The 25,324-nt window shown below is 40.6% G+C and overlaps 2 protein-coding genes across 9 annotated transcripts in view; both read right to left on the reverse strand.

The window, feature by feature from the left end:
• The window catches only part of LOC108610201 (uncharacterized), a 104,243-nt gene that overhangs the window by 22,786 nt on the left and 56,133 nt on the right, over positions 1 to 25,324 (reverse strand). For all 8 annotated transcript variants that reach the window (XM_089466058.1, XM_089466053.1, XM_089466059.1 and 5 more), the window contains one exon: positions 7,809 to 10,966. In XM_089466058.1, the coding sequence (XP_089322184.1) occupies positions 7,809 to 9,017 (1,209 nt within the window). In that variant the 5' untranslated portion in view covers positions 9,018 to 10,966. The remainder of the gene's footprint in view (positions 1 to 7,808; positions 10,967 to 25,324) is intronic.
• The window catches only part of LOC149270025 (uncharacterized), a 38,240-nt gene that overhangs the window by 2,164 nt on the left and 10,752 nt on the right, over positions 1 to 25,324 (reverse strand). The window lies entirely within an intron of this gene.

Below are 25,324 nucleotides of genomic sequence, written 5' to 3' on the forward strand. Positions count from 1 at the left end.
ACACATACACAGGGACACAGTAACATGGCAGCAGCATTGCAGTCAGGGCCGTTAATAGACAATAACATGGCGCACAGAGACCTACACACACACGCACAAACACGCACACACACACACACATTCATATGTAACTATGTTTATACACATACACAGATGCAGCTGACATAACAAAAGCTGTTCGCTTGCAACGCCTAAAAGATTGCAACATTTCTGCAATTAAACACAGACACACACACACACACTCACAGAGAGAGAGAGAGATTTTTGGCACTGGGCACTACACATGTTGCAGCTTCACTTGTTGTTGTTGTTGCTGTTGTAACTTGTTGTTGCAGCAACTGTGTCACACGCTGACAACATAAGCGCTCAAAAGAATGCAATGAAAATTAATTTGCCACATAATTCTTGTCAATGTGTGCGTATAAAAGATAATTGTAGATATATATCTGCATACTCATACACACATATATATAACTTTATATTTGTTGCTTTCATTTGTATTCCTTTGACATTTACCAAGCATTGCTTTGCAGTCTCCAATTTGGCCGAGTGCATTAAAACGAAACAACTTTTCCCATTTATTAAAATCTACATAAATCAAAGATTTAAATAGGCTCTGCTTGCACAATCAACCGGATGAGCAGAGACAACAGAATGGAGTGCAGTGCATTCGATGCAAGGATTCAAATAAAAGTCAGTCAAGTCATATTGCATAGCAATTAAATAAACGATTCGTATGAGTTGTTTCTATTTGTTTCTTTCTGGTTTTCAAATTAAAAGAAATCAAATCACCAAACTAAATCTAGATCATAAGTTTTATCTTTTGGTTTTTAAGAGAATCCATTTGAGATTCTCCATGAAATAAAAATTTGAGAAATGAGTTTCTCAGATAGAATTGAACTTAATATTGAAGAAATAGTTTTATTAACATTTTTCCAGCTGTAAACATTTGTATTATCATTATTTTACACACATATATATATATTTTTTTTACTTTGATGATGAGAAATCTTTCCTTTAGGAGCCTTGAAGAATTGTAAATTTAAATATATTTATAAACATTTCTGTTGACTTATAAGAGGACTAGTGCTTCCGTTAAGATAGCTCTCGTTGTAAGCACAAATATTTCTGTCAGAATTTAAACGTATTAAAGCTATGGCTTTAATTTAAATGCTTAAAACTATCGACATCCCCAGCGAAAGGGAAAGTATGTGATTGTGGGTATGAGAGAGAAAGAGAGGGAAAAGGAGTTTGTTGTTGATTTTGCCACAAAGTCAACTTTCACATTTAAATACGACTGTATTCTGGTAGGTGAATCAATAACAGCTCAAAGGTTGACTCTTGCATATGCAAAAGCTGGCCGTAGAGCCGCAGCTGAGTTGCAGTTGCTGTTGAACAGCCCATGAGACTCTGCCCCGCCCACTGGGGAAACATGTTGCACGATTGGGTCCGGTCATTCGACAGTCGACAGTCGACAGTCGAGTAGCTAATTAATGCGAATTGCCAGCTCTCGTGTTCCGTATGCCGTATTCCATATTCCGTATTATATAGTCCGTGTTCCGCTTTCAGTATTCCACACTCGGTTCTCGTCTTCTTGTTGGCGCCATTTTTGGCACGGCGCCCGGTGTCTTGTTCACATGTCTGCTGGGAGAGGGGCGGAGGGCGGTCGAATGCTCCGGGGGTGTGTCGAGTGCCTTGTCTACAGGTAATTAAAGCCAGTGAATCGCCTCGAAAAATTTGCATATGCCACACGGCGCATGCCACATGCCACAAACACGTGAGAAATGGCAACTGTCCTCGATGAAAGCCATGTTATTTGATTGTCCAAAGCAATCATATATCTTGCGAGCTATTTACTGTTGTATGCTCACTCTCTGTGTATGTGTGTGTGCTGTTGGGTGTTGGCCGCCGGGTGTTGGGCGTGTGTGTATTGAGAGTTATTTATTCAGCCGTATAAACCAAGTTTGCACGGACTAACCAAGCGTTAATTGAGCATACGCTATTGAGCCATTTGCATTCGTTTGTTTTGCGGCGCGCTAATTGATAATATTTATAGCCACGAATCGGAAGCACTGAATAACGAGCTGTATGTGAAGTGTTTGCCGAAATCGAAGAGAATCGCATTTAGTTAAAGACTCAATTTTGAGAGGCGTTGGAAATATCGGGCTTTAGATTTAACTTTCTGGACTTGCTAAGTAGCGACTGATAAAGTGTAAATCTGTGTATGGATTGAGCTCATTGTGACTCAAACTCAAACCATCCGGCTATATAAAGTTTCATTGAAATCGATTCTAAATTTCGAATTGATTTTATTCTCTTAGGATATCTTGTTTTGATATTTTCCGCACATTGCGCTGTTGTTGAAGCTATCCACAGCATAAAACTGTTCTATAGACGAATGTGATTTGCAGAACTTCTCGATTCGATAATTTGTGGGCCATAAAAATGTCAAATGCAATTGAGTTCTGTGGGTAAACGCGTTATAATTTGTGTCTTTTTAAATGCTTTTTATTGTCGTTGGCGGCGACAACAATCGAAGCGCATGGACACACACACACACGTACACGCTCCCACACACCCACACCCATACCCACACACTCACGCTATTGAAGATAAATGTTTGCTAAAAGAGCGCCGCTACAAGAGCCAAGCAAAAAATCGAAAATGAATTTAAATGTGGTCATGTAATAAACGAGTTGCGTTTATCTCGAATCAAAGAAGGCAACAACTACACAGAGACACTCCACTATGGGTCAAAAGCCCGATTTTTTGGAAAAAAGTCTTATTTTCAAGTTGAAAAAATGTACAAAATTTTAATGCCAATCCATTAGGAATACCCTATATGTAAATGTTACATACTCAGAATTTTAACAGAGGCGCGATCTGCTAACAAAACTGCTGTTAAACAGAGCTGTTATGCATGACACGCACATTATCAGTTTTGTAAAAACTTTATATGAATTTCAATCGCCAATTGAAATAAAAATAATGGCAATTAGATCAAAATTTGTGGTGGAAAATATAGAATCGGGCTTGTTCTTTGTTTTTACGTGTTTGTATTGTCCAAAATCTTTATGTGATGTGAAGTTTTGAGTAAGTCAAAAAGCTGCTTTTGACATCATTAAAAAAATAAAATGTTGTCTTTGATAAGAGAAAACTTGTGTTTGTAGCATTTTGTAGCGATGAATTTACGCCCATATTATAAAATATTCAATTCCGAGCTATGACCTATAAGTTCAACGTGCACTTTTGCGCACTTTTTACGCAATTTCATTTTTCAGCAACTAACCTCGTCGCAGGTGAGGAAGAGGAAATAAGCCTGTTCGAAAGGCAGGACACTTCAAATTTTGAGGTTTATGGTATGCTAGCTTCAGATAATGAAGAATACGCTGATTAACAATAAAAGAGATATATTTTAATGTTATTTGTGCTTAAAATCATAAAATATAACCTTTTATTCCTTGAAAAAGATTTTTCTCAACTTCTACATATAAAAACTATATGATATAGTTAGCCGATTTTGATAATTTTTTTACAGGGTCTTTGAAACATGAAAACACATCTAATATGTGAATTTGGTGTAAATTACTTAAAAAGCAAAAAAGTTATGACAGCTAATAATATGAAAGAGGGGCGATACCACGCTCATTTTTTCATCACAAATGCGTGTTGCAAACAAAAGTCAAATGCAAAAAAACAAATTGAATTATCTTTACTGATTCAAAAGTTATTAATTAATTCCAAAAAATCGGGCGTTTGACCCATAGTGCACTCTCTGTGTCTGTGTGAGTGTGTGCGAGAGAGTGAATGAATTATGCAACTGAAATTCAATTTCGACCGCCGCAAAGTATGCAATAAAAAGCGAACTCAAGAGTCCACACTGATTGTCGCTTAATCGTGCGCCGTCAGGGGAGTTGGCAGTGTGCGGGGTATTCGCATCAAATGGGGTAAGTGGGGCTTCAATATGTCACTTGCAATTACTGCAGCAACAACAGCAGTCACTGTTGTACAAAAAAGAAACAAACGACAAGCCTGACAAACAAATACGACGACAACAACAACAACGAATCGTGGCCAACAAGTCTCCGTGGGGCTGATTTTAGTCAGCCAGCCAACAGGCTGACCATGATGAAGAGCCTGTGAAAAGCCAGTCGATGAGAAGATGGCCAGATGGGCGGATGGGTAGATGGGCGAATGGGCGAATGGGGCGTGGTCGAGCAGATAGTGTGCCACAGGCGACAGTTTGAGTAATTATAGAGACTGCAATTTCGGAATGGTGTGCAGTTCGCATTCAGTCTTTTTTTTTGGCAGCCCTCACGTAATTGAAAATTAAATTGCTGCTCGATGACAGTTATAGAAGGAAGAGGGAGGGAGCATATAGAGATGCCCTAAAAATAGCGGAAGGAAGAGGAAGCCGGCGGTTGACAAATGGACAAAACGAAGGCTGTGCAGTTGAGCGTTAACGATTTGATTCAATTGTAATGCCACAGAATCTTGTTGATTGGTCAGAGTTACGTTTAAACTCGGCAAATTGCTTTGGACAGCCATGCGGTTGAATTTATCGATATGCTTGAACAATCGATAGGCAGAGACCGCACAAAATGGAACTAAATCGCTCATCTCATTAACTAGTTCTGCTAATGCTGCACTTCAGAAATGATATATACTTGAATTGCTCACGAGTTAACCAATGCGTCGCTTAGGAGCTCAATGATTGCAAGGAGCATATTAATAAACAGGGCAGAGAGTCATCTTGGTGATCGATTGATCTATTTATGTATGCAATAATTTAAGTTGTTCCTAACGAAGTTCAAGTTATTTTTACCGAAATCGTGCAATCACGCATCCACCATTATCTTTTTTGCCATTGCTGCGATATTCTAATTGCCATCATTAGTTATGATATGTTTCCATATTTCAGGAAGTCAAGGTTAGTCTCAGTTCCACGATGTATTAACACGATTAGAGCTAAGTCTCCACGTTCCTTTATTTAAAAGATACTACGTATATTGTGAAATCAGTCATCCTGCACGGGCTCGTAATTAAGCCTAATGCAGTTGCTTATCGTAATGCTGTCATCTCGCTTTAGCAGCTAATTCAGGCTAGAGAACTAGAGACCTACAGAGCTCTACACAGTTTTACACCTTTCGTAGAGCTTTTTACTTCCATAACACGTTATTTGCCATTTTCATTTTCATTTTCATTTTCATGTTGCTCTCCTGCTTTTATGACTTTTTTCACAGCTACTGTTGTTGTTGTTGCACTTTTCGTTCACATTTTCAGCGTCCGCCATTTTGCCGCACACTTTTTCCACTATTTTCCAGCTAATTTACTAGCTGTTGTTCTTGTGCTTGCTGTGTGAGGGAAGCATATATACAAACTTATACATACATATATACATCTGGCATGAATATAGTACATATATAGTACGTACTTGTAGTTCGTACTACATATATATCTATGACTCTCTTAAAAACTTGAGTGTCCACTCAGCACGTGCAGGAGGCGGGTGGCACAAGGGTGGTGCAAGGGAGGATGCGACGTGGGTGGGCGTTGAATATAATAAATTTTAGCCGGCGTTCGTTTTTTTCCTGTTTTGCTTTCCTTTGTATTTTTTATATTTTTTGGTGGAACCATTTTACTTAGTTGGGGTAAAGCGATTTTGCTTTGTGCAAAAGTTTTGTTTAATTTGTGCAATTTCAATACTCTGTAAGCAACGTGAGCTGCAGAGAGGCTGTGCTAAGGCAGCCCAGGCGGAAGATAGACCTATACATGTTTTAGATATGTGCGTAAAGTGACGAGACAATAAGGTTGTAAGATATACAGTATAAGAAACGTGTAGATCAGTCATAGAATTTCTCGACGAGCGAGAGAGAAGGAGAGAGAAAAAGAGAGATAGTAAGATCATAAATCATATGCAGGTATTTAGTAAAATGAGAAAAGTATTTTGCTTTTTTTTTTTGTTAAAATACTTTTAGCATATTACAAGTTTTCATTAGCTAAGAATAGAGATGCATTCATCACTTATGATATTACTTCAACATTTGTAACATTTCCAAGTAGTATACATATAAAAAGAAATTCTTGAAGTAGTAGGTATCTGACAGTCGATCAGCTCACAGCTAGCAAAATACAAGAAATTCTATATAGACTCTTAGTATGGGACGCATTCATCACAATACGATACAAAAGAAAAAGTATTTTGCTAAATAATTACGTTTTCCAAGTAGTGGGTATCTGACAGTCGGTCAGCTCACAGCCAGCCAACTTTCCGACATGCTTTCCGTTTTTGGGTTTTTGTAGCTTTATTTTATAGTTGCTTATGCAAGTCAAATAATTGCAGAGCGTTAAGTTTTTTAATTTGTTGCTGTGGAGCTCGTTAAGAGCGAAACTTGAAAGCCTCAGCTCTGAGCCGCTCAGCTTCTGCATTACCGCACCACTGATCCACTGAGCCACAATGCCAGTGTAGCTCTGCACCACTGCTCCACCGCATGGCACCACCGTTACACATCATAAGCCACCGAATGCTGCACTTTTATGACACACATTTGAGGACTGCCGTTTGCACAATATTTGGCATCTGCTTGGGGGCGTGGCAAGATGTGGGCGCTCGTATGGAAGAGCTTGCCAAAGCTTTTAGTAGTCGTCGCATTATCAGCCCGATACAAAGGCACATTATGCGCTTCCGATTTGTTGTTGTTGTTGTTGTTTTTGTTGTTGCCGCCAGTTATGGCATCGCTTCAAAACGAGGTTAGCTATAGGAAAAATATTAGACGAACCCAACTGAAAGGAACGAAAGGACACATTTTGTTGTGCTTTTCCGAGTGGGTCAATTGAAGCTGTTGACTTTGGCAGCAGCTGCCTTCAAAGATGAAGCAGAACATTTTGTAGATATGCCAATCAATAGAGCAATACACACATACATATATATAAACTGAAGACGTGAAAAGCCACGAAAAACATGGAAAACTTTGAGACAGCCACTCCAAAGTGACCAAAGCGAACTAAATATCGTAATTCAAAGCAAATAGGGGAGAACAGTTCAGAATCGAAGCTCATCATAAATCGCTGCAGCTCACTCATCCGACATTCTCACCCATTAGTTATTGCATAATATGTTGAGATAGAGTAGAGTGCTGATCAAAGATTATAGGTTATTTATCATCGCCTTTCATAGAAGTTGAAAGATTTCAAATGCAAAATATTTGTGTGTGAAACTCATTTCAGTTTGACAGTATTTCTTCGATATGTCATGTGATTTGAAATTTTTAATAATTTTAATCAGTAGATCAACCGATGCAAAATTCAGAGAATGCAAAAAAAAAAAAAATAATAATAATAATAACAATCACAATATTACATAATATATAAAATATTTATACATAAATTATGTTCCAGCATTTTTTGGGCCTTCCGCTGTGTGATATTTAGACAAGCTTGAGCTCATCTCTGTTTAAGCAACTTGCTCGCTATTTACCAATACGTAAAATATAATTTAAAACGTATACGATATATATGATAATTTAGAATATTCAACATATAGTAGTTTCCACGGTATACGATATATATGATAATACGCTGGGGCATGCCAACCTCAGTTAAAGCTCTTATAAAAATAGGTACACAGCTGACATTTAGAATGGGGAACATGCATTGGTTAGCTAGCAATAGATTACGATTACAGTTAAGATTACGCACACACACACACACACACACACATACAGATACAGATACAGATACAGATACAGATACTAGATAATATACATAGATAGCTGGGCAAGCTGGGGCTTGACTTGGACCGCATTTACCTCGATGTGCTCGCAGACGCAGATGCCCTCCTCGCAGTAGGCGCACAGCTGGAACTTGCGGCCCTTGAAGAGCAGCTGGGGCTCGTCGCTGACGAGGGGCTCGTATTGGGTTTGCTGGAACTGGAGCTCGCGCAGCTGCCGCTTGAGGCCGCTGGTGACGCCGAGGTCGCCCTGCTCGAAGGCGTCGCTGCGACGCATGCGATAGACGCTGCACTTGCGCTCCAAGGGGCCGCTGGGCGGCTGCATGGCCTCGTCCTCGTCGTAGGCTGTGAGGGGCTGGCGCTCGGCCGAGTCGTGGGGCTCGTCGTCGTCGTCGGCTCGCCGCAGCTTCACTGCTGCTGCTGCCGCTGCGGCGGCGTGCCCGGGCGAGGCCATGGGCGTGGCCGGCGTTACAATGATCGCATCATGGTGAGCTACAAACATGGCCGCCGCGCCTGCCAGCTCCAATTGGGGCTCGGAGACGGCGGCTTCGGCGGCGGCCGCCGCCGCTGAGGTGCTGGGCGTGGCGTCTGTCTCCAGCATCGACATCGCCGTCGTTTTAACGCCGACCGCAGCCGATGGCAACGCAGGAGTAGCTGGCGGCGTCACCTCCATTTGGGACACCAGCGGCAGCGTCGCCGTTGCCGACTTGTGCAGCTGTCCCTCTGCCGCCGCTCCGGGCGGGAAGCCAGCGCTGCTGCCGCTGTGCCGGTGCACGAGCTTCGGTGAGACGCGTCCGTGTGATGAGGCGAACTGCTGATAGGGCGTCTGCACGGGACCCCCGTGGCCGTGGTGCAGATGGCTGTGCCCGTGGCCCTGCAGCCCCTGGGCGTGGCCGTGGGCGTGCCCGGGCATGTGCGAGTGTGAGTGCGCGTGCGCGTGCGAGTGCGAGTGCATGCGCAGCTGGAGCACCGACTGCGTGTCGGAGCCGCCCGTCCCCTCCTCGATGGGCAGCAGGGAGCGGGACTGCGTGTAGGTGGCGCTGAGCTTGCGGCCCTGCGGCTGCTGCGGCGCCCGCAAGTAGCTGGTGGGCAGCTGGTGGAATTGCCGCGACTGGCTGCGCGTCGGCGTCGAGGCGCCGCCATGATCAGCGACGCCGAGGCCGACGGCGGCTCCAGCTGGTTTCGGTGGATGTAGTTTCGCTTGTAGCTGTTGGTTCTTCTTCTGCTGTCGCTGGCGCTGGCGCGCCTGGCGCGAGGCCAAGGAGGCGCCGCCAGCAGCTGCATACATGTTGCTTACTGCTTAGGTATACAGGCTCTGGATCTACTCTATGGCTTACGCTTAACAAACATTCGGTTTCTACTTTCCTTAGCTTAGATCTAGCATCGATTTGCGCTGCGCCTTCCTATTTTGCAATACTTGGCAGTTGTAAGCTAGGCTAAACTAAACTTACTGAATCGAGTGGCTGCCTGACCTGACTGTTGAGCTAACCTCACTTCTTGGGCAGTTTAAGCTGACTGTTTGCTGGTTTAACCTCACTTTCTCCCTTTCTAAAAAACAATTTCTTGTGAGACTATCTCTTCTCACTGTAGCCGATTCAATTCTAAGCACAAATATTTGTATGCTATCACTTTCAACTCTAACCTCACTTTTAGTGTTTCTAACCTCACTTTAAGCAATTCTTATCTTCTTTCACTTTCTGTTTTATAAAGCGTGTTTTTGGAAAAATAAACGTTAAAATTCTTAGCAAAATTTGTTTGTTTATGTGGTAGTTGTGTTGTTCTCCTTCTTCTTCTTCTTCTTCTTCTTGTCTGTCCCTGTATATATGACTAATATGATGTGACTATCCTCTCTAACAGTTTCGCTTAGGTTGCTTTAGTGTAGTATCTAGAATATTTGATTTCATTCGTCTTCTTACCGTTTTGTGTCTGTATTGACAAAAATGATTGTACTTTGGATTTCTTGCTTAAGCTTCAACCGAGTGACATGTACAAAACGTTGTTTGAAATAAACCTCATTGAAACCATCAAAAGTAAATTTTCCATTGGTATAACAATCTTCAAATACATATATACGTGTATATAAACTAACAAAATCATACAAAAGCAATTCGCAGACTTAACTTAGGCTAGGGAATACATACATTGTGCATTGCTTGTTCTTGTTCTTGTTCTTGTTCTTGATCTTGTTGTTCTTGTTGGTTTATCAAAAAATATATATAAGTATATATATGTCAAAAAATTGTATTTCGCTTGGTGTCTATTTTAAAAATGTTATATTTGGGCTCTGGTTCTCTGATTTTCTATAAATATGTGCAACGACTCTAACGATCCTCTCTGCCTATAAACATTTCAAAAATATGCGCTCTTCACAATCGAATTATTTCTGTTGCATACTTCTCGGGGCGTATTGTCTGTGTGTATCCTTTGTGTCAACTCTCCTGTCCACGCGGGCCGTATGATAAAAATAATTGAATTACTTTTCTCTATTTATACATATAGTTTTAAAAGCTAAAAGCTGCCTGGATTAGCTATGTATATACATAAAGTGTACGTTGCTTATCTGCTAAATACATGTATGTATGTATATATGTATGTATGTATGAGTATGTATACATATAAATATTTGTTTGGTAATTGTCTAACTAGTGTCCATTAGCGTACAAAAAGCGTCTAGGGCCTAACGCACACACACACAAGCACACATACAAAGACATGTAAACAATTGAATAGAATATATATATGTTTCAATTTGTATCTGAATATTTTGCTTTTCGCTTTTACTTCAGTTTAATATGGAAGCTTTCTAAAGCACGTTTTAAATTTTACGATTTGCTTTTGTTTCTGTTTTCTGTTTTCTATTTTCATTTATTTTCTATTTTGTTTTACACACACAGTTGAATGAGACATGCACATACTCAACGATTGATAATCTCCTTAGTACAGATCAGGCTAGACTACATTTTCACAATCTGTTTGTTGTTCCTCGAGTATTGTGAATTAAAATTAAAATCTAAATTTGTTGCATTTTAGTTTCATGTTGCTGATATCCCTGGCAATGCACAACATGTTCTCATAGGCTCTTCAATTTAATAATTTCTCGTTTTATCTAAACTTATGTATAAAGACGGATTTACTGCAAGGAACGCGACGATAATCGATAAACACAGTAACAGCATTCAAATCAATCCGAATCTTTATGGTAGACACGCATCTTTAATGCTAAAACTATTTGCTAAGCTGCAAAGTGGATTGTCAGAGATGTAGAGTGTGAGAAAAAGTGATTTAGTTGTCAATAACTATTAATAGGATTCTTAAAAATAGATAAACATCGTATTGCAAAGTTCTCATTGGCATGCCCCAACAAATAGATACAACATTATATCTTATGTGGAAATCATCAAATATTCAAGAAAATATATTTTTAGGAGATACTTAAGCGTTTCAAAAAGATAATAAAGTTTTATGGATGAAAAAAAGTCTTTTTAATGTATTTAAAATATATATGTATATATTAAATATGTAATGGAATTTTCGCCAAACACTATATTTAAATAAAAAATAATGAATTGAATATATCAGAGATTCTTCGTTTCAATTATGTGTATTTCCATAACAAACGATTCATTCCCACACACTTAAATGGACAGAAGAAACCGTAAATTAAATTTTGAGCTGCAATTTAAATACATTAAAAGTCTAGACTAGAAAAGTAAACTTGAAGTATCTACGGCTTCCGAGATCGTTGAGCTCATACGGTGCTCAGATAAATATAGCACATAATCGAGATAAAGAATATTTTATATGCCACGCCTTCTTCTGTCATCCCACGTATGCATAATTTGCCCATTGTGGCCTGTATTTGCATTTTTAACGGGTTCATGATATAGAAATATTTTAATATTAATAGAAAACAAAGGTTAAAAATATTTTAATACAATATAATAATATCCCATTCAGAGTTTTATTTTCAACATTAAATATGGCAATACTTCAACAAGCAATATATCAAACGCCAAACATCGTTCAGCTGAACAAAGCAGCTCGAAACTTTTTATTACATATTAAAGATTAAAATTTCTGGTGCTTCGCTCCTTTCAATTGAATACAGCTTTACACTCATCCATCATTAATCAATTTCGCGACTCGTTATGGATGATTGTTGAAAAAGTAAAGAGCACAGTGGGAGAGCGATGAAATATCCATTGAAAACAATTTTCACAATCGCCACACCCTTTGGCCACACCCCATTCACAACTCATCAAACAATAAAATGCGCAAACTTTTTATTTTGACTTTCGGTTGGAAACCTTCAAGTTCCGTCGAGCAAGAAAAATATAGAGCGAAATCATCTTGTAGCCAGAAGTGAAGAATATAAAAATGAATGGAAGGCAAACTTTCCTCACCCAATCGCACACACAAACACACACATGTATACATGGAGCAAAAATCTCTGAACCGTCGAGTTCTGTTAAATGCACCAAATATTGGAGGCACTACAGTGTGTAGAGTACTTAAAAAGGATTCTCACAGTATTTGTACAAGCCAACGAGGTGAGTACAGTGAAGCTATGTTCATTGTGCTTTCCATGCACGTTTTAATACAATTTATTCTTTTATTATTTTAATTCAAATGCTCTATAATGGTATATATTACTCTATAATATTCCATAAATTATATTTTGTTAGTTGCCCAACACTTGGCGATAATTAGCAAGTGAGAATATAACTAAAGATTGATTAGAACTAGAGCTGAATCCCCTAGAGTACACTATGACAATGATGGTGTTCGCTTTAGTATTGTTCTCTATTCTTTTCAGATCTTTATTATACGCTACACCCATCCTAATGCATATTTTCATAATTTCTTATCGTTGGTGTAAGCTTTGCCTACCTATTTTGAGTAGTGTAGTGGTTATACACGATCTTTGTGTATTGGTACTTAAATCAAATAATTTATTTTTCGCGGGAATATTCAAAATATACAGTCGCTCGCCCTAATTATTATAGCTCTTACGATAGTAAAATAAATAAGATGTAATAATTCTCGATGGGGACTGCAGGGTATCTATCTTCTCGTGCACTACTGAAAAGGTTAATTTACTGGAAAGTTACTTCTGACTATTGCGGGGTATCTGCATACCCATCATTGCTTATCTTCGGCCTCGTCTGTTTTGCGGGGTATCTGCATACCCGTCATTGCTTATCTTCGGTCTCGTCTGTGCAGCTTTTGCTTGAATGTGACTGCAGATATTTTCATGTATTCGCAAATATTTGTAATTTCACGATTTTCCGCGTTGTGTCTTGCTGTTTTGCCTCTGCTGGATCCTTTAACGCGCTTCACATGCGATTTTGTCGTAAACACGCGAATTAAAATCCCTTTTGGATTCCAGTTCTATTCGGCCGGTTGTACCTCGGCAACCTTAACATTTGCCATGACTCGGCGACCTGGTCTGCAGCAACATTCAGGGTCATAATAAGCGCGAACATATCCTTATAAGTCAAAAGTACGCCCGCGCGTTTGCTCAGCCATTTCAACGTTTTGCTCTTGCTCTTTCAATTAAATTTGAGTTGTTTTCTGTATTTTGTGTTTTGTGTTTTTTGCTGCGTAAATTGGCCAATTGCAAATGCTGGCCGAGTGACGACAATGTTTAGGCCCTTAAAGCGCTTTGTTGGCCTGTGGCTTATGTAACAATTTGTTGCTGCCTTTTGGCGCAACACACGCACTCAAGGCTAATTAAAACCCAGACCCACGGCAACGCCCCGACAATAAATGCGACGACCGCTAACGGCTGCCATTACGGCCCAGTTCCTATACACATAAGCCCAAATGTGGCTCTATATAGCTAAGCATGCCAGCTGCCCAGTCACGATAAATGACAGTAAGCCAGAAAGTGCGCTGACGTGTCATTGGATCATCTTAACTTGTTTCTTTTGCTGAAAGCCAAACACTGGAAGTCAAAGCTATTCCACTTGGACAAATGTTCTATTGATCTTCCGGTGAAACAGAATGTCCATGAGTATATTTCCGACTAATTCAGAATTCTAATTAAATATTTAAAATACAGTTGTACTCAGTTATATATGCATACGTAAACGACTAAACACTATAATGCTTCAGGTCTATTGAGCGCCTACGAAATCTCTAAGCCACCTATAAGAGCTAGGTGGATAAAGCTTTTCGGATCATATGCCTATTGATGTATTGAATTTGTATATTAGCGTTAAAAATTCAATCAAAAGTTACATAAGTTTTTAAGTTTACTAAACTTACGAAATTTCAATACTCATACATGTCAATATATGTATATATCTTAGTTAATAAACAAATTGATTCGACCTTAACACAAAATTAAAACACACAAATATTTCAAACTTAAAAAGTTTAATAAGCTTAAGAATTTTCATTTCCTAATAATGTTGTATTTTTTACAATTGTATACAATTATACAAAATACAATGATTTTACTTTTCACAGTTAAGCAAAAATACATATATGTTTTTGTCCAATTTATACTTTTCGTAATAATTTTGCATAAGAATCACAAAGAGCTCATTTCATGGCTGCATTGTAAGCACTTGGAATAATTGAGAAAAATGTCAATAATAAATTGTGATAAGTGAAACGGGAGCTTAGAAAGTTCTGGCAATTATTTGCAATGTACACAGTATTCGCGTGCTGGACGGCAATTAAAATGGGGCCACGTGTAATATGAATTTAGATGACAGCAATTAATGCTACCGAATGGCATTCAACAGTCCATGCGGCTGGCAAAAAATCAATACGATTGCAAACCAATAGCAGATTGGGGCGTGGGGCGTGGGGCGTGGGGCGTGGCCAGACGCCTACTCAGTAAGCCGAACATAAAAGCACAAACAGAAAGGAGCAAAACATGAGGCCAAATTATGCAAGCTGGATAATTACAGCCTGATGCTGTTTTGGTCAGGCTAGTGAGGCATTATAGCTTAAAAAAAACCCACACGCAGCGTAAACACCACACAGACTCACCCACACAATCGCACCACCACACCACCACACACCCACAGAACCACCCACATGTGAATGAGTCAACTCGTGCATAGTTACGCAAATCGAGCGAACGGACGAACCGGCCACAGGAGACTTTATGTATGAGAGCGGCCTGACGTTTCCAGGCAGACATCGCGGCGTATACGTCATGCGACTGCCAGAGGAGCAGTCAGGCAGCTGGGCATTCAGCTAAAGGTGGAAAGCAGCCCAAGCGATTTCGCTTTATTCATTCATGGCGCATGCATATCTAACATCCACACACACACACAGACAATTACACACACATACATACACACATACAGAGAGTATCTTCCCCTTTTAGCCGCACAAACAAGCCCCAGACTACTGGCCATTCCAAAAATCTCTCTGATTCTCATGAGGTTTTATAAAATTTATGAAAGTTTGCATGCCAGATTATTATAGAGCTATAAATAATATATTTTATGAATATAGATTTTTACTTCATAATGGTTTTTATCATATTTGATATATCATCTATTCCCACAGATTAAGGTTATAGATGAAGATCTCGAGATACTGTAAGGATTCAAAAAGTTGACTAGCCTATACATACGTAGGGCTCACATAAATAGTTCACGTGGAGTATTGGGATACGAGAGAGGCGAGAGATAATTTTGTATAGAAAAGGCAATGTTTGTCGCAAGAAGAATTATTCAAATTTATATTCAGATTGGTTAAGAGTTAAACATAAATATCTGATGAGTTACTGAAAATCCTTCGCCAAAAATGTACTGAATGAATTTCGATAACGATTTTAATCGATTGAAATTAAACGGACAGGGTTTCATTTGCTCAGCTCGTCATCCTGAACAAGAATATATTTGTATGATCTGCCACTACTGCTACATTTATTAGGTTTGTCTTCTTGTCTTCATCTTTATCAAATTATTTCATATATCATATTTTCTTTCTGTATGAGTTAAATTTGGCGTTTTAGCGGAGTCTTGTGCTTCTGGGAATGCCCACGATTGAGTCATTTATGCGCAAGTTTGGCCAGCCGTGCAATATGCATGCAGAGATATGCGAGCAGGCGGCGCCCGAGCAGGGACCTGCCAGTGCGTGCCACACACAGCCAGTGAAGCACAGACATAGACACAAAACACACACACACACACACACAGAAAGAGAGAAACAAAAGTGGCAGCTGTGGCACGTAAAGTTGTCTACGCAGCAAGCCTCGCCAATCGACGTTGGCTGGCTGCCGCATTTGGCTTTTGTGTGTGCGCGTTTTGTTGAGATTGAAATTAAAATTTAAATTTATTTCCAGTTGACTTTTGTGGCGTGCGGCCAGCGCTTTGTTTGCTTCCGCTCCCAACGAAACGCTGCACACATCACGCAGCTGCTGAGTGCCACAAAAAGCAGCAAAACTAGCAATCAAATGGATTGCTAATTAAGAGCTCCAAAAAAGATAATTATATATTGTGAATGGTGCCGGACTCATTGCCGATAAATTAACATATTTGATATGTTTAGATGTATTGGTGTAGTGATGAAGCAAGAGAAGAGCCCAAAGTATCTCATATTAGTTTGTTATCGATGACTAAAGTTTTATAAGTGACCCTGAGTCAGCATAGATGAGCAACTATATGCTAGTATGATCACATCTTATTAGTGAATACGGTATTGAATAGATTATCCTTGATTACGATGTGATGGCGATGGGAAGGTATCGAAAGGCATAACAGAATCAATATAGACCTTATCGATTAGTTAGACTGCCGAATATACATATAAGATGATATGTTGTATAAGAAAAGTTGATGAAGATGTAAAAGTTACCAATAAGACCCACTAAATTCTATTTCCCTTCTCAGTATTTTCATAAATTTCCCTCTAAGCACGACCTATTTATGGTGCAATATATTTGTCTAGAATTTGATTGAATCATATGTCTGGCTTTCGAAAGGGAGGCAATAACAGGTTGATGACATTCCCAATGGCTATTTGCATACGCATGACTAACTGTCAATTCGTCAATATTATTTTGCGAGGGAGAGAGACAGAGAGAGTGTAACGTCAGATACATATGGAGAACATATTGAGAAGCACTCGAGGGCGTTGGGGTTTCGTCGAATTTACAGCAAAACAATTTCAAAGCCATTGCCATGCAAATGTGTCAATAGAATTGGCACACACGCATACACACACCCACACACACACACACACATGCACACACATGCACACACATACAAAATTGAAAGGCTGACTGGCGAATACGTTACGCTCTTTGCATGTGTATAAAGTAAGCCGGATATGTTTGTAACCAGCCAGCAACCGGAAATATTATTGATTATCGAAATGTTAAACGATTACTTTTTGCTGTTTATACTGTTATTATTATTATATCATTTCCATTTATTATAGCCGCTGCTACTCCTGCTGCTGGCACGCGCTCCATGTGCAAGAAAACATATCAATTTGATAGCAAACTAGTTCCAGGAGCTTCCACTGCCCCAACGTCGTAGCCCCCTTTCCCCATAGTTTTGGGGCCATTTTTGGTATTTTTGGCAAAGAGAACGTTTGATTTCTTATGTAAGTGGAGCAAGTGGCAAAACTCAATTCCCTGCCCCTGCCTCTCCTGCTGCTGCTCCTCCTGCTGCTAGTTGGAGCTGCCTCGATAAGCAGCTATCTACGCCTCGTCTTGTTCTTCCGCTACAGCTGTCTGCTCCTGCTTCAGTCGCTTGCCTCGCTGTCTACTTCCGTTTCCGTTCGCGTTTTTCTACTTTTTTATTTTTCCACTATTTTTTTTTTTTTTTTCTTTTTTTTTCTATTCATCGTCGTCAACACTTGAGGCCGACATTTAGTTGGCGAAAGGGCGCATATTGCAGCAGAGCAGAGCAGAGCAGCGGCTGCTGTCATTCATAAGTTTTTCCAGCATTGATATCAAATGTAGGCACAATTTTAATTAAAATATATTGGAGTCGAACTGGCTGACTGGCATAAAAGGCTTCCACTCTTGGCACCTCCTACACCATAGCCTTCGAGTGCTCATGCCACTGACATTGAATGGAAAACTAGCACCACCTGACATGCCCAATAATAGACTATGAAACTCGTAACCCTACTGCTAACTAACCTCTGGCATTGCAAATGAAACTAAGTGCAATAGATTGCCATAGTTTATATTACTTTCACAGTTTGCTATTTACCTTTAGGATTGAAGGAACTTGAACTAAAAGATAAATTATTATGTATAGATTATTACTGGATGAGCTTGCTTTTATTTTCATCTTCATGCCCACAGCAACTGTGCGTCTATTTCTCACTACGCACACATCGATACACAATACAATATTATTGATTCATATATGAACGTGGCCATTGGTCTACGTATAACCTCATGTGCCATCACTTCTGCTTAATTGAAGCCGTTAAGGCCCATGGAATGGCGCAATGGGCATTAGATTAAGACAAAGCACCGACGCCATGGCCAATGGCCCGATAGGCTGAAAGGCAACAGGCAGCAGGCGCAGGCAGCCCGGGCAAATATCACATAAAGCCAACAACCACAACAACAACAACAGCAAAGGGGGATACATAAATTACAACACCACAAAACAAGAGCAGTCGCTGGGGCGGCGCGGCTCCTGCTCCTGCTCCTGCTCCTGCTGCTGTGTCCTGCGAGCGGTGGCTCACTCTGAGTCCCACCTCCCCACATCGCCACATTCGAGGCATTTAAAGCTCGATGCAAAGTGGCATAAAGAACGCCATGAAGCGACTGTGTTTATTGCCTTTTATGTGCAGCCTTAATGGCTACATTTGGCTCCCCAGCCATGGGCCAGTTGCCATTCCCAATTTGCAGTTGCAGTTGCAGTTGCAGGCAGCGCAGGTTAGTGTCGCCGTTACAGTTGATCGCCGTAAGCAACAGTTACCGAGTGCATCATAAAAAGCGGCGCCCAGCCATGCGAGCAGTCGCAGCATTTTATGATGCCCAGGAAAGCATTTGGGAATTCAATTTGAAATTTGACTGCGCTGTGACTTGCTTAACTAGCGCTCTACAAGCGACTGAGTTAATCAAGAAGTTATCAATTGGCTTAACAGCCAACCTAAGCTTATTGTGATGTATGTAACAGATAAATGGAAACGTGGCAGATCCCATATACTCTATATTCTCAGATCTAAGAAGATATAAGAACTAGGAAATTATAGTTTAAAACGTATACTCGAGTATATCGAACGCAGTATGAGCTTATCATATTGTTTCGATAACGTATCCCATTTATTCTTTATCGAAAATAATCGATATATAGTTATTTTGTTAAGCGCAGCTTGAGTGCTATCAGACCTAGGGACTTCAGATTTACGCCCTCTTCGCCCAAATTAAAATATAACTATTTCCAGGGATTTGTCACACACATTGTGATTAGCACTTTCTAAAGCTTAAATGACAATAGTCTCACTAAAAGAGATTAAAACGGTATTTAGAAAATATTAACGTCTATTTCAGCTTTATCATAGATGCCTGCTCGAATTACTTACTAATCGATAATACAGAACATTATGTACTATACTCAAGATAAATGCAAATGGCGCCGAGCTGTAATGAAGAGTCTCAATGTATACAAATGATTGTCCAACGGCCATAAAGTGGAAGTTTTTCTTCAAGCTTTCAACTGCAAAATAGTTGCACTTGACTCCGCTTCCGTAACGCCCACGTCACGGCCCGTACCTCTCCGGCAACCGCTTCTGCTCTCTCCCTCTCTCTCTCTCTCTCTCTTTGTGTGTGTGTCTGACCTTTTTATTGTGTGAGTGGGTGTCGGAAAGGGACTCGGAATTTATTTTGCATCCTTTTCTGCATTCAGTAAAAATTTCGCAATTTATTTTGCTTTGTGTATTGAGGTCAGTTTTGTTGTTGTTGTCGTTGTTGCTGTTGTTGTTGCTGCTGCTGCTGCTGGCGCCTTTGTTGACCAATAAAAAATGAGGTTGGCTTTGTTTAGACAGGCAAAACACAATCCAAATCGAAAGTGGAGGCAGATAAAATATTATATATAACCTTTTGAGCGGACCAAATGACACGCAGCAATAGAAGCAGCCCGACCCACAAGGGTCAGCATAAAAATAATAGAAATGCTTGACATATTGACACACTTGGCGAATGATTGATTTCCCCACTGAAGTCCCAGGGCCACTGAAACAAAAGACAAGCCTCTCGAAGCGGCCTGCCCCGGCTATGAATACGGCGTAATTAATAGCGAGCCAGACTTGTTGATTCAATCAGCGACATGCGACGCGATAATGCCACACTGTGATAACTGCACACTGTGCACCCAGCAGGAGGCGTGGATCAATCCTCGGCTATACAAATAAATTGCTGTGTAAATACACCGAGCGACAACAAACAGCGCCACGTTACATTGTCATTGTTATCTACTGCACAGCATGTCCTGTGCTCCTGCTGCCCCGTTGCCCCGCTGCCCTTCAGCACGCTGAGGACGTCAACTGCCAGTCACAGCCAGCTGAAGGCAGCCAGGTGAAAATCGGAAAAGCAACGCGTTATGCAAATGGTAAATGGTAAATGACAAAATTCCATCTTGTTGACGCTTCGATTCGCTGGGCATGTTGACCCAACTCTCACAGTTCGATCAGAGCCAGATACATGCAAATACACATATACATATATGGAATGTTTATATACATATTATTCGTTACGTGCTGGGTCATTGTAAACACATGTACTGGGATCAAGCCAAAGCTGGGAGAGGGATTTGTATTTGGCCTGTGAAAGCGGCCAGTCAGAGCAAATCTTGTGTCTTACATCTGTCTTTTGCGTCAACAACAATTGGTGCGATTCGAAGCAATGCTATAATAGTTGTTAAGCCAAGTTATGTAAATAAAAGGAACACCCCTAACTAGTAGCCATACGCTGTACAAAATGTGTGGCAATTGAAATAACATAAAAAACATTTATATTGATTATTGTATTTCTTTGATAATACTTTTTGCATTTAAATAATGATAAATGCCATAACAAAAGGGTGTATACAAGACTCGTGATTTGTTGTTATAGGCTGAGGATCATTTTGCATTAACATGAGGGCTTTAGAATTATTAATCAACACATTGATTTGCTCTTTTCCCCGGATAAAATAGAGTAAAACACAAGAAAGACAAAACGCCACAGACTAGACGGACTGCGAGACGAGAACTGAATTTGAGATGCGACCTCAAGAAGTGTTTATGTATGCATATCTCGAGAGGTGTATGAGTGTGTGTGTGTGTGTGTGTGTGTGTGTAATTGTGAGTGTGTGTCAATGAAGTGTGCCCAAAGTACCATCACGTGTCATTGGCTAAAAGTGGGCGGCAAAGATGCGAGTGTAGCAATGCACTTGCAGCTTACACATGCCACATGCCACATGCCACATGCCAACTGCCACGCCCACGTGTGTCTTAGGGGAGCATGTAACCCAATTAGGTGGAACAGCAGCCACGACAGATGCCAATTCATTTCTGGCATTAGCCAGAGGAACATGGTCAACGATTTGAAGGCTGCCACATTTGCATTTAGATTTGGATTTGCATTTGCGTCACGCCCACGTTTTTTAATTATTATTACTACATTTTGTTGTAGTTGGTTTCTTGTAATTTACATATTCACAGTGCAGGCAAAGGCAAATGCGAATGCGAAATGCACAGGACAAAAGACACAACAGCCTCGCGAATGCAAATTAAGAAATGCTAGAAAAGCGAAAGGAATAAAATTAAATAATATGAAATAAAGTGACCCTGGCTGCGTTGGAGGGCAGAGAACAGCCTTAGAGGCCCGGGGCTGAAGCCGCAGCCTCCGGCTACAAAGGCGAACGAGTCAACTAGGAGATGCCCGACTTGGACATACTCTGCCAGCCTGTAGTTATTGATTTATAGTTATTATTATTGTAATATTTATGTATTCTTGAATTCCATTATTATTATTATTATTACTATATTTATGTTTTACTTAATTCTTTCTCAATTCTTATTCTGTATTAAAAAATGTTTCGATTTGAATTTTTTAGATTAGTGTTGCAGTTGACATTTATATACCCTCTTCGGCTATGCTAACAGGGTATACGAAACAAAAACAAAAAAATTATTTACGTTCAAGTAGAAGCGTAGAGTGTTTGCTTCCTGGCGCACAACAACACACACACACTCACACACATGCACAACGGCTTGAGTGTGTGTGGGCTGCGCTCATAAGTAGGCAACAAACAAGGCCTAAGGCGGGCTGCGGGGCAGGGAGAACAAAGCAAAGCGCTTCGCAAAGGCCAAGAGGCTATTCGGTTCAGGGGACGAAAGGGAGGTGGAGAGGGTGGAGAGTGGAGGATGGAGGATGGAGGAATTTAATGGTGCTTTTTTTGGGTGGCATATTGACTAAAGCAATGCTTAGCCGTAGCTCAGAGTCTTCGCTCTGTAAATTAGGTGCTTAGTCATTACGGCTTGTTGGCATTTAAAAACGGCGAAAAACGAGGCGCATTTCGAGAAGCGGCTACAGTGAAACCTGAGTAAAGAGGCTACACTACAATAGACTAAAAATCGAACAACTATGCTCCACAATCACTCAATTACTATAATAATATATATAGTATATGCATGTAGAGTTTGAGATATTCTTCAGCTCTTCTATTAACTTGACATAAAAAAAAAGGATTAGTTTCGCATTAGCAGCAAGCCACAGCTCGAGTCGCGACTTCTCTGTGCCAGGCTTCACTGTTTAATTATGGAACAAGTGTTTTATATAAATGAGAGTCCTGCCAAACAGCTTGCACATTGGGTCGCCGGTTATTCAGTTCCAGAAACGTTAACTGCTGTTGTCTTAGGCCACATCCACTGCAACCCTTTGGGCGCTGAGAGCCAGAGGCTTAAATGCAAACTCAAGTTAATAAATGACAGGCCTATCTCAGTAGATCTCCACACAAGTTGCGCCCATAAACAACCCAAAGACCGGGATGAGAGCAGATTGAGGCTGAGGCTGAGAGTGAGGACCCTGAGTAGAGCTAAGGCTGATTCATTACAAAACATTTGCCCACCCACAGTGTCGATGTCGATAAGCGTAAATTTGCCAAATACAAATAATCTTTCTGTTTGCCTACCCTAATCCCGACCCGAGACTCGAACCTCAACCGACAAAATGCTCAACCTGATAAATATGCCGGCTTTAAAATCTAACGAGCCGCTACAATTGAGAGCCATTGCACTTGAGTTTCGATGCCCTTTTCTTTTGTGTTTCCCTTTCTCTTCTTTCTTCTTTCATTCAGCTTCACCTAATGCATATGCACAGCCAAACAGCCAAACAGAAGAAGCTGAGGCGTAGATCCAAGAGCTGCCAAGTTGTTACGGCGCATAGATTTTTATGACCCCGTTGCAAGAGTCGCCGCACACCCTGTAGAGGCGGCTCCAGGGAGCGGGTATTCCGGGGTGCTCGGCTCCGTTGCATTTCAAGTTTTGCGAAGTTTTTAAGTGCTGCGCATTGCCTGATTGGCTGGCAGTGCCTGTGATTTAAGCTAATTGCCTTCATGGAGAGAGAGAGAGAGAGAGAGAGAGAGGGATACAGCCAGTGAGAGGGAAATGTAGGGCTGTATTAAGTAGAAAATTAAAAACAGCACTTTCAGCAGTTTTCACTTCGAAATAACTTTACGAGTTTGAAGCTAGTTAAATAATTGATTTCTTTTAACTAATTTTGATGGCCTTCAATTAGATGGCTTGCAGAAAATTAATTTCAATATTGAACGAAAAACATATTTGACACTCGATTTTAATTACTATTTGGCAAATCTAATCAACATACCCCGATGAAGGGAATGCTGTCAAATTCAATTCGTCTATCGAATCGTATAGTTGTAAGCAGGCCGTGAAATTTGCAAGGAAGATGGCCAAATCTAATAACTAAGCCAGCAGAAACGAAAAACGCAAACAAACTGCGTCGCATTTATCTCAGCCGCAAAAATGTCTGCCATATTTCATTTTAAATGCAGCACCTGCAGCTCCCGCAGGCCCAGCGACACACAGACGAGGAGAACAGAAAAGAATGAAAGTAGAAGTGGAAGTCGAACTGGAAGTGGAAGTAGCAAAGGAAGGACGAACCCAGAGAGCAAACGTTGAAAACAAAATGTCAACGATGGCAGCTTGAGCAGCCAGCAAAACAAGGCGTAACCTCCTCTCATATTTAAAGAAATTCAAATGCTCTTTCCTTTCAAGTTTGATTTTGCACATTAAGCGAAATGCGACTGCTCTTATTTCGTCATTTGATTTGCATGAAAGCAAAACTAATTTTCAAATAAAACTAATTTAGTGAAGCCTCTTGGAGTACAGCACAGCGAACTTAACATCCACATTCATGCGATCCACACTCGAGGTCCACAAATGTCGTCACAGCTTTCAAGCAGCTGCAACTTTCAGTCGACTCTCTTTCCGCCAGACAGTCCACATTCTCACCAATATTAGTGCATATTCAAGATCTCGCTCTCTCTCTCTTTCTGTATCGTGTGAACTTTATTCTCTTCAGAACTCTTAAAAAGCAAAGTAACATCATAATTGACTGAGAAGCAATTGGGGCCATGCTCTAATAATTGCAAATCATATTTAATGTCGAATCCATTAGACCCTGCGTTAGGGGATAAGCCAAAAAACCGCAGTCGCATCTGTAATCAACAACATCAGCATAAACTTAACTGAAAGCGACAAGGATATCACGCACACACTCACGCACACACACACACATGGGCATGCATAAACTCATGGCAGTCGTTTTTTTAATGCCTGCTTGTCCGGTTGCATGGGGGCGTGGCAACGCCTGCCGACAAAGACATAACTAATAACATTAAGTAGTTAGCAGGCGCATCATTTGAATTATGGCCACGTTCGTTGACGCAGCCGGCGCGTTGGGCTGTTGCCACCTACACAAATGCCACGCCCACAAGCCACTTTAGTCCAGTCAGATTTTAGCCCCGCACACATGCGTTGGGTCTGTGTGTTGTTGGACACTGTGCACTATTTTGGCTGCTCGGCCATGTGGCTAAAATTGAATTTTGAAATATGGTTCGCAGGCACGAAACGAAAAATTGAAGAGGAAGTAGAAGAGGAGGTGATGGAGGAGAAGGAGGAGGAGGCACAAATCAAAAGAGCAGGCAAAGTGATGCCTTGAAGGTCGACTGACCAAAGGTTATGGACTGAAAAAAAAAACAAGTAAGAACGTTGCAGTCGGGCGTTACCGACTGCGGAATACTCATTCACATCCCATCAACAATTTAGTAGTTAAGTTTCGTTCTAATACTGTAGAATATACAGGTTTTTCCGATTTGCCACGCCCCAACTGGGCGTAGACACCTCATTTTTGGTCAGTTTTTAGAAAGAGATAACGTTACCCTAACTGCAAAGTTTGAATGCTTACCCTAAAAAAATGTGAAAATTACAGGGTATTTTTCGATATGCCACGCCCCTAAAGTGGCGTAAAAAATATTTTTGGGGAATCGATAGAAGAGGCTACCAGTAACTCAACTATCCAAATTTGAAGCTTCTAGCTATTATACTTTAGGAGATATAAACTTTTGCGGTTTGCCACGCCCCCTGTGG

The sequence above is a fragment of the Drosophila arizonae genome, chromosome 3 (assembly GCF_054131065.1).
Source record: "Drosophila arizonae isolate 15081-1271.41 chromosome 3, UAZ_ARI_1.0, whole genome shotgun sequence".
NCBI lineage: Eukaryota > Metazoa > Arthropoda > Insecta > Diptera > Drosophilidae > Drosophila > Drosophila arizonae.